This window comes from Tursiops truncatus, chromosome 2, assembly GCF_011762595.2.
Source record: "Tursiops truncatus isolate mTurTru1 chromosome 2, mTurTru1.mat.Y, whole genome shotgun sequence".
Taxonomy (NCBI): domain Eukaryota; kingdom Metazoa; phylum Chordata; class Mammalia; order Artiodactyla; family Delphinidae; genus Tursiops; species Tursiops truncatus.
Window position 1 is genome coordinate 25,750,050 of NC_047035.1, and position 13,260 is coordinate 25,763,309.

The 13,260-nt window shown below is 52.4% G+C and overlaps 1 protein-coding gene across 10 annotated transcripts in view; it reads right to left on the reverse strand.

The window, feature by feature from the left end:
• Window positions 1-382: 382 nt before the first annotated feature.
• Window positions 383-13,260, reverse strand: part of TMEM63C (transmembrane protein 63C) — a 71,743-nt gene continuing 58,865 nt past the window's right edge. For 9 of the 10 annotated variants that reach the window (XM_073800194.1, XM_073800196.1, XM_073800195.1 and 6 more), the window contains 6 exons: window positions 10,820-10,982; window positions 10,479-10,584; window positions 9,965-10,132; window positions 7,618-7,727; window positions 6,160-6,228; window positions 383-3,312 (listed from right to left, as the gene is read on the reverse strand). In XM_073800194.1, coding sequence (XP_073656295.1) covers window positions 3,112-3,312; window positions 6,160-6,228; window positions 7,618-7,727; window positions 9,965-10,132; window positions 10,479-10,584; window positions 10,820-10,982 — 817 coding nt within the window. In that variant the 3' untranslated portion in view covers window positions 383-3,111. The remainder of the gene's footprint in view (window positions 3,313-6,159; window positions 6,229-7,617; window positions 7,728-9,964; window positions 10,133-10,478; window positions 10,585-10,819; window positions 10,983-13,260) is intronic. The other variant, XR_012329887.1, reaches the window with a different exon arrangement.

Genomic DNA, 13,260 nt, shown 5'->3' on the forward strand with positions numbered 1-13,260 from the left:
CAGGGCCCAGCACTCACCCCAGGGCTTCTGCTGCCCAGGAAAGGCTGCCCTGGTGGCTTCCTGGGTAGCTCATGGACCGGAAAGTTCTCCCCTACTGCTCAGGGGACTCTCAGAGCATCCGCAGTGGAAAGAGGCAGATTCACTTCCTGTTTCTCCAGCAGATGAGGTAGCATTTGCCAGGCCTTCCCCTGTGAGGACAGGGGCCAGGGAAGGCCTCAGGGGTCAAGGGTCCCAGAGTGGCAGCTCTGGCCCCAGGGGCCAAAGCCACAAAGCAAGATGTGGTGCTCCAGCCTGGCCACCTCAGGGAGCTCTGGCTCCTTCTGGATGGAGGGAAAGCCCCGCTGGGCTGCTTCAGATGCAGAGGCACAGGCCAGCAGAGGTTGGGAGGACTTGTTTATTCAAGGCACGGTCATAGCGTTAATAACAAGAAGGTCCGGCGTTCTGACACATTGCTTTAGTGGTGATGGCCAAGGCAAGTCCACACTCCCCACCGGGGTCCCCAGAGGATGCAATGCTGCTGATAGGCACTTTGCTTCCAGAAGTGTCTGAGGAAGAGGCAGGCAAGCATGGAGCTGCCCTAGGCCCCGGGAGGGGCATTTCTCAAAGGCTCTAGGCAATACCTGGTCCCCCGAGGCAGCTCCCTCCAGAGAGGATCAGGTCTGAGAGGCGGGGCTTGGGGGAACAGATGGGGCAGGGGCGGCTGGGAAGTGGGCAGTGGGGTGGGGTGGATGGTGGTGGGCGGAGGCCAGTGGGTGAGAAGCGTGTGGGCCGAGAGAGCAGGTTGGAGGGGAGATGCTTGAGGAGGGCCTGGATATGGCGTGTAAGGAGCCAAAGTACGCCCACACCCGCAGCAGTGACCACGGGAGGTCGAGCGGCTGTGGCCAGGGTCTCCGGGAAGAGTAGAGAAGCCAGTAGACGCAGCAACTTTCCCAACATCCTCACCGTCTTCTCTCAGAACCAGACTGCACTTGACCCAGATTCAGAGGGGGAAGCCCCAGCCATGCTGCCGTAGCATCTGCTGGGACCTTTCCATATGTAGCTTCCACAGGCTGCCAGCAGGGCAGTGGGAGGCGAGACAAGCAGCAGGAACAGTCCCGCAGGGGCTGCGGAGGCCGGGGCGGATGCCAGCAAGTAGTGCCAAGTGAAGGCGAGCCCTCAGGCCAGCTTCGGGCAGGACGGCCCTCGCCACACACCTGGGCGCGGGGCAGGGCCTGGGGCTGCCACCTCCCCATGGTGGGCAGGGCTCCGTGCTGGACTGTCCTGGAAAGGACCACTTCCCCCTGTTGGCTGGTGAAATGCTTGGGGGAGATAGCCCTGCGGGGCCTGGGTTTACGAGGGACCAGCTGGGTATTTCCTCCTTATTCCTACCTGGGCGAGGAGAGACAGCCTCCTCCCAGATGAGCCAGGCTCTCTGGAAAGATCCCTCACGCCAAGGTCTGGGCTGAGCTCTCGGGGGAGGGCAGTATTTGCCCCTCAAGTGCTATTTCTCCTCCTGGGTCAAGCTTGGAGCTTCTGGAGCCAGGATGTGGGCACGGGTGGAGCAGAAGTGAGGCTCAGGTGACCTGAGCTCAGGAGCACGTGTGTGCCCGGCAGCCGGTGGGAAACACCCAGGTGAGGTGAACCTGGACGCCCACCTTCAGTAGGTTGGCTGCAGGGGCCCAGACCTTTGGAGGAGGGCGCTCAGGAGAGCTCTAGAGCGTGCAGATCCCATTTGACTTGGTTCATTCTGGTGCACCCAGGCCCTGGCCAGCCCTTCTTCGTGTCTCCCCAGCTGGCTGCCTGGTGGTCCTGATGGGGGCCTGTCCCCAGAGGCCTGCACACCCCCGGCCTGCAGCAGTGGTGGCACCAGCGTTGTTCCCACTCAGGATTCGGCTCCTCCAGGCCTCAGGTGGGGGCCGCCCCGGGAGGGCAGCCTTACTCTGCCTGTCCATGGAGGACGCAGCTCCCGCCTGCACCCCTCAGTCCCCCGCAGGGCATCCGCAGTGTCTGAGCCAGGACCACACTGGAGGCCACTGGACTGCTCTTCAGTGCAGAGCGCAGGGCGGCCCCGAGAGGAGAGGAAGGGTCCTGCTCGGAGGCCGGGGAGAGGCCTGTGCCTTCAGTTTGCAGCAAGGGCTTCTCACCCTCAGCTACCCCCCACCTTGGTCACCCTGGGGGCCTAGGCACTCAGATGGGTATGCGGCCGGAGCAGCTCTCAGTGGCCACATCCTCGACCTTGGGGGTCCTCTCATTAGGCCCCGGGGCTTGGGGAGGTATATCGGGTTTCTCATCACTCAGCGTTTTGGGAGAAGACCTCCTTCCATGAATTCTGCCTCTGCCCCGCCCACCTTACAGTAACCAGCAGCCTTCATCAAAATGCACACAGGTCCCGTTTAATGAGCCCTGCGTGACCACATCCCAGCTACTCCTGCAGGAATAGAAAGAAGGCTCTCTACCCTGCTGCTCCTGGGGACATCTGATGAGGGGCAGAGGAATAGGAAGGGGCTCAGTCGCCTCCTTTAAGTCTATGGTCTCAGCTGCCCCTTCCTGCGGACGGGCGCAGAGACTTTCTCTTTACAGATCCCCGTGCAGGGAAACCCGGAGGAGGTGGCCGTCTGTGTCTTGCTGGCGAGGCCAGCATACATACCTTTGCTTCCTCAGACTGCAGGAGAGGGGTGGGCTGGGAGTGAGGGTTAGGGTAGGACAGCAGCAGAAGCTCCTTGGGCAGGGCAGCTGGTGGAAGGGTGGCGAAGACCCCAGAGAGTCTTCAGTGGGCTTCCTCCTGCCTCTTCCCTGATGCGAACCTTCTCCACCATGACCCCAGGAAGTCCCCCAGCCTTCAGTCTCTGTGCTCAGGGCTCCAGCCCCTGCTCCCAAGACATGGTGCTCGCCGGTATCCTCCATCCCATCCTGGGGTCCCTCGACACTGCCCGTCATCTCCCGTTCTAGCTGGTCAGCAGGTCGGGGCCTCCACATGGCCGACAGATAGCCGGGGCTCCGTTGGGGCCTTCCCAAAGTCTGCAGGAGGTAGTGGGGCGGCGGTCCAGGCCACCCTCCTTGCCTCCCCCTGCTGGGCTCTCCCCTGGCCGCCACTCCCGGCTGGCGTCGCCAGGTGGAGGCCTTGGGTCCTGGTCAGTGGTACTGGCTCTGGCCCTCCAGTTCCAGCCCTTCCTGGAACTGGGCCGAGTCCAGCTCCCTTGCAAAGCCCCTCACACCACTCTCCTCTTCTCCCTCTTCCGGCTGTCCGTTCATGGTGCCGTAGGTGTGCCGGGCTGGGGAGGAGGCTGGGGTCAGGTTCATCTCCGGCTCTTGCAGCACGGTGGCCACATACAGCTGCTCGGGACAGAGAGGGGAGATGGGGTGAGGTCACATCTGGGGCAAGGCCCTGGGCACACGCTTCCCCCTCACGCTTTACACGCAGAGCCTCTGCCCCTCTAAGCCGTGGCTCCTTCCTTCTTCCCCCGCAGCCCAAGTCCTGGCCATCCCGCCTGCCCAGCTGCTCTCGATCATTTATCGAGCATCTGTGTGCTCCCTGGGCTGGTTAGTGTGAGTCTCCTAGGCTACTCTTCGTTCAGCACACGTGCCATTCATTCTTGGTTCCAGGTCGGGCTGAACCCAGGGGGTGATGACATGAGTCTCCCTTACACTGGGGTCTGGAGGGACCCCCCCCCCCCATTCCTGAGCTAGCGCATTTTCTAACACAGCTTCAGAGGTGCAGCCAGCTCCCTCGGGCTGTGTCATTGGTTGGCCAGGATTTGAAACGGAGGCTGCTAGCTGAGGTCTCGGTCATGTGACCTGTGAAATCCAGGCATGGGCCCAGGAATGCCTGCGATGGCAGCAGACTAGAAAAATACAAGAAGTACTAGGGTCAGAGCTGTTTGTCACCCTTTGAAGGGACTTTTAAACCAACTCCTTATTTTGAAAATAGGTAATTATTGGGTAGAATTAAACCTTTCCTGTGGGAATTTATTTCAGTGAAACTAAACAGCCCTAGTTGATGAGAGAACACTCTTTCTACGGAAGAACTGAGGTATTTTCATAAGGCCAAAATAAACCCCATAGGTGACTTTTGGGTTCTGAGGGAAAAATGGTAACTGAACGATGGAAGAAGCCAGCAGTCATCCCTGAATCAGGGAGTCACTTCAGCATCATTAATGGCAATAAATGGGATATTATATATTGCCTGGTGTGACTCACAGCACTGCCTGTAATGTGTTCTATCTAGCCCCTAGTGTCGAACTTGAATCTATCAAGCCTGTGGATCTAACTTCTAGTTTTCAGGAAATACAGGAGATAGTGTAACCTCCTGTAAGACACCATGAAGAAACAGCCAGAAAAAGCCAGAAGTTGGGACATTCTGCAGGACTCCTGGCTTGGTCTCTCCAACAAGTCATAAAGCAGAGACGGTGCTAAACTAAAAGGGACAGGTGCCAGGTTAATCTCGCACAGAGCCTGGATTGGGTCTTGGTCTGGACAAGCTGTAAAAGATATTTCTGGAACACGTAGGGCAAGTTGAATATGGACTGGGTATTTGAAGAGGGAAACATGCGTGTATGTAGAAAGACAGAGATTGTTAACTTAAAATGCAGGTTATAAAATAGTGTACAGTATTATGTCATTAAAAAATATCTATATATCTGAAAAAATATACATTATCAGTGGTCATCTCTAGGTGGTAGAAACATGGACTTTTAATTTTCTTATTTTTGCTTCTCTGTTTTTTCCCCATAATTATCTACAACGCTTAGACCCCTCTGTTATAATAATGAAAGATTTAAAAAAATCAATTCCAGGAATTTTTTTTTTTAAAGCTCGAAGTCTAGAGTCTGACAGACCTGGTTCAAACCTTGTTCTGCCACGTCCTTGCATAGTAGTACTCTAGGGTCTAAATTAATTCACCTTTGTGAGTCTCAGTTTCCCCATCTGTAAAATGAGGATAAAAACCCCCTACTGTGCAGGTTTATCATAAAGATCAAGAGCGAGAATGGTGACGCGTCTAGTTTGTAAGGTTTCAATAACCGATTGATTACAATATTCCAGAGGGGTCATCTTGGAAGGGCCCCAGGGGAGATGCTATGTGAAGAGAGACTTTCCTGCTTCGAAACCTTTGTTGTCTCTCTGGTACTGGAGCTCCTTCTTGCCTGCCACCTCCCAGAGCTCATCGGGCCCTATTTGTAGGGTTCGTTTCAGAGTGAGGCAGACCTGTAGTTCTAGGCACCTGGTGTGGGCACATCCGCCCACTGTTGCGTCTGTGAGCTTTCACCCAACGCTGCCATGACTAAAGGGCCTCCCCTCGCACCGGTCCCTGCCGCCCACTCTGCATTTGCTCCAGGCCCCAAACTGTCTTAGGTTCCCCGGTGCTCCAGATTCTCTCTTCGGGGTCTTTGCACAGGCTGATCCTCTTCCTTGAATGCTCTTCCCCCACACACTCTTCCACCTGGTAACCCCTACTCTCCCATTCCTGGGGTCGGATTAGATGTTCCCTCCTCCGGGAAGCCTTCCCTGAGTGCCCAGGCTGGCTGGTACCCTTCTTCAGTGCTCCCCAAGGCACCCTGGCATCGGGGCACGGGCTGACCCGGTACCCTGCTCAGTGCATGCATCAGTGGCCCTGCAGCCACACTTGTGGCCGGGCTGCGGGCGAGCGCTCACGCCCCTCCAGGCTGAGCCACAGTGTGGGAGCCAACGCCCAGCCTGCTGGACCCCCCGCACTCTGAGTCCGGCCTCGTCTCTTCACAAGCTGACGGACTCACTCATCCGGCACGGCCCCTGCCTTACCATGCGGTGCAGACTTCCAATAGCTCGCTGCGGCTCTATCTGCGCCACTCTGCCTGGCCCCTGTGCCCTTGGAGGCAGCCTTCGGTCCTGAGGCTGAGCCCCAGCAGGGCCCTGCGTCTACACGACTGAGCTCCCTGTGGCTGGGTTCGCCCTGACTGTTCTTGTCCTCTCTGAGCTCCTTCTAGAGAATGTCCTGGAGTAAATCCCAGATCTTCTATCTTTCTGAAGGCTCTTCAGCCAGGGCCACGGGCTGCTGCATCAGAGGAGGGGGTCCAGGGACGCCCGGCTCCTCCCCAGTACCCAGGGTGGCCACTAACTGCTGGTATCCCCGCAATGCTGCTGGAGTAGCCCACCCCTGCAAGCACCCGCCTCCCGACACGTCCCAGGTCGAAGGCACTGACTCACAAGGGAAGTTGGCGTGGAGGAGGTGCTGCTGGGCTCCAGGTCAAACACGGTCTCCATCTCCTCCTCGGGCTGCAGCGGCGGAAGAGACAAGGAGGGTCACAGGGTGCCCCCACCCTCCCCACGTCCAGAGAAGCCTGGACCTTAAACTCAGGCTTAAGGGGCCTGCTGCTCCCCTTAAACTCAACTCATCTTCTATTTTTCCAGACCCGCAGTCCAGCTGGCAGGGCTGAAGCCCAGGGGGACAGAGAGTAGACTGGGAAGCTGGGGAGACCCTTCTGAAATATTCCATTCGCAAGGACCACAGTGGGAGAGAGTAAGCAGAGTGGAGGCTGCGGTTCAAAGATGAGACTGCTCTGACTCTAGGAGAAGCCTTGACTTCCATAATACCTTATCTCCTGCCAGAATTTCCCCTCTATCTCTGTAATGAAATGAGGGGTTAGGTCCCCCGTCACCTTCTGTCTCTAGAATGGGCCCTTGAGTAACCAGATCCCAGATCCCGTTGTATTGGGAAGACAGAGCCAGAGGCGTCGTTCGCTCTGGTCCTTCACTAGCGTGGACTCGGGCCAGGGGATGGAGGAGGGTCCAGGTAGAAAGGGCAGCAGGCACCTGTGCCCAGGGCCACAGATACGGAACCACTGGAAGCAAGAAGATCCTCTTCTCAGAGGCTCCCTGCTCTGACTCAGCAGGATGCTAGTACTTTAAATCAACTTTCTTTCTTATTTAAATTCATTTGAAAAGGAAACAATTCACTCTTATGAACAGAAATCCTGTGTCAGTTGCTGTAAACAAGGTTAAGTAGAAAAATAAATGTGTGACCATGAAAAATATAAAATGTTTTAGTCCACTGGAAATCATTCCCGTACACCTCTACGGTCACTCCACTTTAGGAAGTGCTGATCTAGAGCACACAGTCCTGTTGGCATGCATTAGATCCCTTCTCTAATAATTGGCTCGGCCCCACTGGCAAAGAGCCGAAAGAGTCATGGGGCCCAGGGAGCCAGGCCTCCCTTCCAGACAAGTTCAATATCCTGAGATTCTTAAAAGTGAGATGACTGACCCCTTTCCCCAGGTTATCCTCCTTTACCACCCCCTCTTTTACTCCTTCACTCCATCCTCTCTCTCAAGCCTCCGTGCCTTGGAATGGCCCTCGCGGCTCAGTGGCTGATTAGGCTCACATCGTAGGAGGGATGGGCCAGCAGCCTGTGGTTCGGAGGAGATGAAAGAGGGGAGAAGAGGAGAGGACAGCTGTCTTCTGGATTTCCCCGCCCCGGGAGGTGTGATTCCGGGGCCAGTGCAAGGATACATGCAGCACGTACACCCGGCACTGAGTCTGCACATCCCGTCATCAGAGAGGAAGGCAAGAGCCTCTCGTCATCGTGGTGCTTCGGGTGGGCGTCCAGGAGCTGTGTGCCCTGGGACCGGGAGAACCTGCGGAGGAAAGCCAGGCTGGCGACTCACCTCATAGTCAGACGCTTTCCGAAGCTTCCCCAGAAAAGTGCCAACGCAGGCCAGTATCATGGAAACGATAAGGGTGGAGAGGGAAAAGAAGGTGATGGCGTGTAGCGTCCCTGCAAGGAGAAGGAAAGGCGTGGGTGTGGCGCTTGAGGCCCAGAGCTGTGGGCAGGGGTGCCGGCTGAGATGCCGCCCGGGCTGACAGATGCCTGGGGCCCAGCTCAGCACCCCTGTAGGAGTTTGGAGCCTGGGGCAAAGATGTCCCTGCCCAGTTCTCCCCTTAACAACTTGATCAATGAGCCCGACACAGGGACATCAACCCTCTGTGCTATTTGGCCAGTTTAGGATTTGGCATCCAGTGGATTCCATGAAATAAATTAATTGACTTAAATATCCACTTAGGTGCCCATTAAATGTCCTCCTTGATGTCAGTTACCTTCCACCTCACGGTCCCTGGGAAGTATCTCTGAGTCACTCATTTATGCCACTGCCCCAAAATACAGTCAGTCTCAGACCCACACCTTTTCTTGTAAGCCCTTTTTAAAAAAATTTTTTTTAAATTTTATACTGGAGTATAGTTGATTAACAATGCTGTGTTAGTTTCAGGTGTACAGCAAAGTGACTCAGATATACATATACATGTAACTATTCTTGTTTCAAGTTCTTTTCCCATTTAGGTTATTACAGAGTGTTGAGCAGAGTTCCCTGTGCTATACAGTAGGTCCTTGTTGGTTATCTGTTTTAAATATAGCAGTGTGTACATGTCAATTCCAAGCTCCCAGTCTATCCCTCCCCGACCGCCCTGGTAACTATAAGTACATTCTGTAAGTCTGTGAGTCTGTTTCTGTTTTGTAGATAAGTTCATTTGTTACCATTTTTTTTTTTTGAGATTCCACATATAAGCGGTATCATACGATACTTGTCTTTCTCTGTCTGGCCCTTGTAAGCCCTTTTGGAGTGAGTGTGCTCGGTTACACGTGCTAATGGCATGGAAAAGCAATTCAGAATTTTTGTTTGGGGATGTTTGGTAACTTTTTTATCGTAGCAGTTTTCTAACTACATGAATATTGAAAATCAGTCTTTACAGTCAGAAGTTATTGCATAACGATGTTTATTGTTGTGTTTTTATAAAAGCAAAAAATGATAAACAACGTCAATATCCCAACCATGGAGAACTGACTAAAAGTGACAGAATTTCACGCAGACGTTAAAAGGCGTGTACTCAACAGTATTTTGATAATGCAAGAAATTGCTCAGAACATAATGTTCAGTGAAGAAACTCAGGATACAAGTCTGAATAGTATGAAGTGGATATCACAATTTTGTAAAGTAAGAGTAAACCAATAAACTCCCTCCACTTTGCCCTGTCCCCCAAAACGTATGCACAGAGTGAGGTGTGGGAGTGATAGACATGAGGCTGTAGGGGAGCTGGTAGGTCATTCAAATTTTGATCTTTCAATTTTCTCTATTTTTGATAATAAACATGCAGTTCTTTATACTTAGAAAAAAAGCATTATTAAAAAAATGAAGTCTGCTGGGGCAGGAAAGCCTTCGGGGGCGACAACAAATGGACAATGCATATAAATAACTGTGAGCTGAACGTTGCCTGACACCCCTGTGACAGGCAGTGAAAAAACATGGACTTTCCCTTCTCCACACCACTGAGAAGGTTAAGGTCAAGTGTCTTGAGGGAAGGCAAGTGTGGGGGGTGGGGGGGAAGAAGGAGGACGGGGAGGTCAGCATGAGCCTTTTCTGAGACTGGGAAGGGGCTGGCAGAGACTGCTGCCTGGGGCATGGGTGGCTCTGAGGGGAGAGAGCCGGGGGGTTCCAGTATGTGGCCTGTGGGGCCTCTCTCTGTGAGGGTGTCTCTGAGCTCAGCTGGGCGGGGTCAGCAGCTCTGTGTAGCCAAGCTGGCTGCTAGGGCAGGCTCTGAATCCTCCTCTAGGTTTTTGACAACACATAAGGCCAGGCATCTTCTAGGATCCCAGAGGGAATGTCTTGCGAATGGAGCCTGTTAGCTAATATTTTATTTCCTGCCAGTCTTGAGTTAGAATGAAGGAATAGGAATTTTTTTTAAATTTTTTGTTTGTTTGTTTTGCTTTGGTTTTGCCCTGAAAGTTGTAAACCAAAATGTATATGATTTGGACCACGCTGGTCCTCCGCTTAGCTTCCAAGGTCTGCCGGGACTCTAACACGAGCCCTCAAGGCCTAGAGAAGGCACTGGGCTTTGCCCTGTTCCACAAGTAACACCTTGCGCTTCCCAGCCTTTTTCTGCTCCTCCAGAGTTGTTGAGGGGTGACGGAGCCATGGGGAACGGGCAGAGGCGGGATGCTGGGGCGGGCTGGGTACCTACCTAACCGCAGGACGGAGAAGAAGAGCATCCAGAGCAGACCCAGGAGCGGTGCGAAGACGGCCTGGTGGACGGCAGCCATGTGGATCTGCTCGTTGAGTTTGGTGGGTGCATAGGAGTAGTACATGTTATAGCGGTCCGTGACATGCTTCATGCACAGGTAGAGTAGCCCTGGGGGCCGGGAGATGGACGCACGCTCAGCGGCCGTCCCAAGGCTCCCCACCCAGGCCTGAGATGCTAGATTCAGGTCTGTCAGAGTGGCAAGGGCCAAGAACAGGCTGTGGGAGCTCCACGGTGCTGACCTCTGGGACCAGCAGCTTCCCTTGAGCCCCTAGAACCTATTCTGTCAACAAACATCCTATGTAAACAGCCACCCAACCCCTGACTGGCTTGGCTCTGACCTGGCCCCTCCCACCCTTCCGACAGGCTGTCCCTCCTGATCTAGGAGGGAGCTGGATGCTGTGGGGCTCCCAGTCCGAGGGTGTGCAGTCCCCAGGGAGCTTCAGGGATGACTCACCGAAAGGAACAATGATGGGGCAGGTGATGCTGTACGCCATCACCACGCTGAAGACGTTCAACGTCCACGCGTACTCGCGCCCATACTGGAAGTCCATGGCCTGGTTCTGGGGCAGAAGGCAGGGGTCCTCCTCAGGTGGCCTGGTCCACTTGGCTTGCTGCTTCTGTGCTCCTTGTCTGGGATGGCAACCTCCCTTCCAACCCTGGTGTCCGAGAAGCACCTCGCCCCACCTCACCATGCCTCCCACCTCCAGTCCCTCCGTGCTTCTAACAGGCCCCCTTCCTGACACCCGCCCAAGGGAGACTCTGAGGGCTGTGCTCAGGGAAGGGCCTGGCCCTCACCATTCTGATGTGGACTCTCTCCGGCTCCGACCTGGAGAAGAAGAGGCGGGTGGTGTACAGAAAGAGGGACCCCAGGCGCAACAGCTCCATGCCTGTGCCAATCAAAGCTGACGTGATCACGTAGTTGACAAAGAAGGCGCCATTGTCTGGCAGGAACACACACCTGGGTGGAAGACAGCCACAGAAGCCGGGGAAGAGGGAAAGGGCAGAGGTATTGGGAGGAAGGAGGAGAGAGAGGAAACGAATTGAGGAAGTGGGGATGGGGTGGAGGTAGAGATGGGGAGAATAGCTTTCCAATACAGTCATCCCTCGGTATCTGTGAGGGATTGGTTCTAGGAGCTCCTGTGGATACCAAATCCAGGGATGCTCAAGTCCCTTACATGAACTGGCATAATATTTGCATATAACCTAGGCACATCCTACTGTATACATCCTCCTGTATACGCTAAATCATCTCCAGATCGCCTATAATGCCTAACACAATGTAAACAGCTGTAGATACAACGTACATGCTGTGCAAGTAGCTGCCTGCACACAGCAAATTCAAGTTTTGCTTTTGGGAACTTTCTGGAGTTCTTTTCCTGAATATTTTTGATCTGCAGTAGGTCAAATCCGAAGATGTGGATATGGAGGGCTGACTGTCTACGTGTGTTCTCAGACCAGTTTAAGTTAACAAGGGCCCTTCTGAGCAGGGCTGGGGGTGGTCTATGGCATTTGTGGATGGGTTAGGAGGTACATGCACTGGCTTGCTCTAAAGAAGGGCTGTTTGACGAGTGGATAAAGAAGATGTGGTACATGTATACAAAGGAACATTACTCAGCCATGAAAAGGAACGAAATTGGGTCATCTGTAGTGACGTGGATGGACCTAGAGACTGTCATACAGAGTGAAGTAAGTCAGAGAGAGAAAAAAATCGTATATTAACACATATATGTGGAATCTAGAAAAATGGTACAGGTGAACCGGTTTGCAAGGCAGAAATAGAGACACAGATGTAGAGAACATACGTATAGACACCAAGGCGGGGGAAGCGGGGGGCGGGTGGTGGTGGTGGGATGAATGGGGAGATTGGGATTGACATGTATACACTAATATGTATAAAATAGATAACTAATAAGAACCTGCTGTACAAAAAATAAATTAAAATAAAATTCAAAACAAATAATAAAGAAGGACTGTTTGACTTGGATCCACAGACCCTGGAGAGTCCATAAGTAGAATTTTGCGGGTCTGTGACCTTGAATAGGGAAAAGATTACATCTTTACTTTCTCCGATTTAGCACCTCCTTCCATTAAGAGCATGGGCAACAAATCACAGCGATGTCAGCCATAGCCATGAGTCTGTCACCAGTTGAAATGAGGTATTTTCATATCGTGTTGTACTTATTGCTGAGCCCTTACGATACCATTTGTGCTCATCATCATTTCAAAATGATGCTAGCTATTAGTCAGGCCACTAAATTAGACACGCTAAATTCACATGATTGAGACTTTTCTGTCTGCACATGCGTGTTTCACATAGCTAGCTGGCCGACTTCAACTAGTAGTCATTCAGCCACCTGAATGGATGGGCACACTGCCTGTTCTCACGCTGGTGACCCAGGCATCTCTGTTGCTTTCCAGTGTCTCCATCTACACAATTCTGTCACCTTCCTTGAAAAGAGAAATCTGTAAGCCCCTGGACATATTTCATAACTCCTTCAAACACTATTCTTTCTTGAGGGCATCAGAGTTGAGTCATGAACTCACAATTCTTTTCTTTCTCATATACAAACTGTATTGAAGATAATGACCTAGCCAAAGATGAACTCACTCACCTTGGAAAAAAATCAACTTATTACAGTTATAGTTTAATTGTAGAAAGCTTGGAGAATTCTGGTCCTTGCCCTGTAAAGCAAGCTATGAAAGCTTGCATGTCATTTGCAATAATATACCTTTGAAAATTGGGACTTTCAACATTTGGAACCCTAAAACCAAAACAAAACAAAAAAGAAAGTGGCTGGATACCTAACACGACATGCATGTTGCCTTGTCAAAAAACCACTCCCCTGCCCAACTTAATATTCTTCTTCTAGGTAAGTAACATCACCTTTCACACCGATGCCTTTAAAACAATAAAGTGTAACTTTTGCTTGCCTACCTTTAGAATGCAGCAGCCTATTATTAAACGTGTTAATAGAGATTGCATTACAAATTTGAATTTTAAAGTATTTTGATAACTATGTTTCAGCATAATTGGTTTTTGTTATAACCCAGGTATTTTGTACGTTTAAAGAAATCTACTCAGAGTACAAGTAAAACTGGCAAAATCTGAACAAGCTCTGTGGATTCTTTCAACATCAATTTCCTGGTTGTGATATTGTACTATAGGTATGCAAGATGTTACCATTGGGGGAAACTGGATAAAGGGTACATAGGGGGCTTCCCTGGTGGCGCAGTGG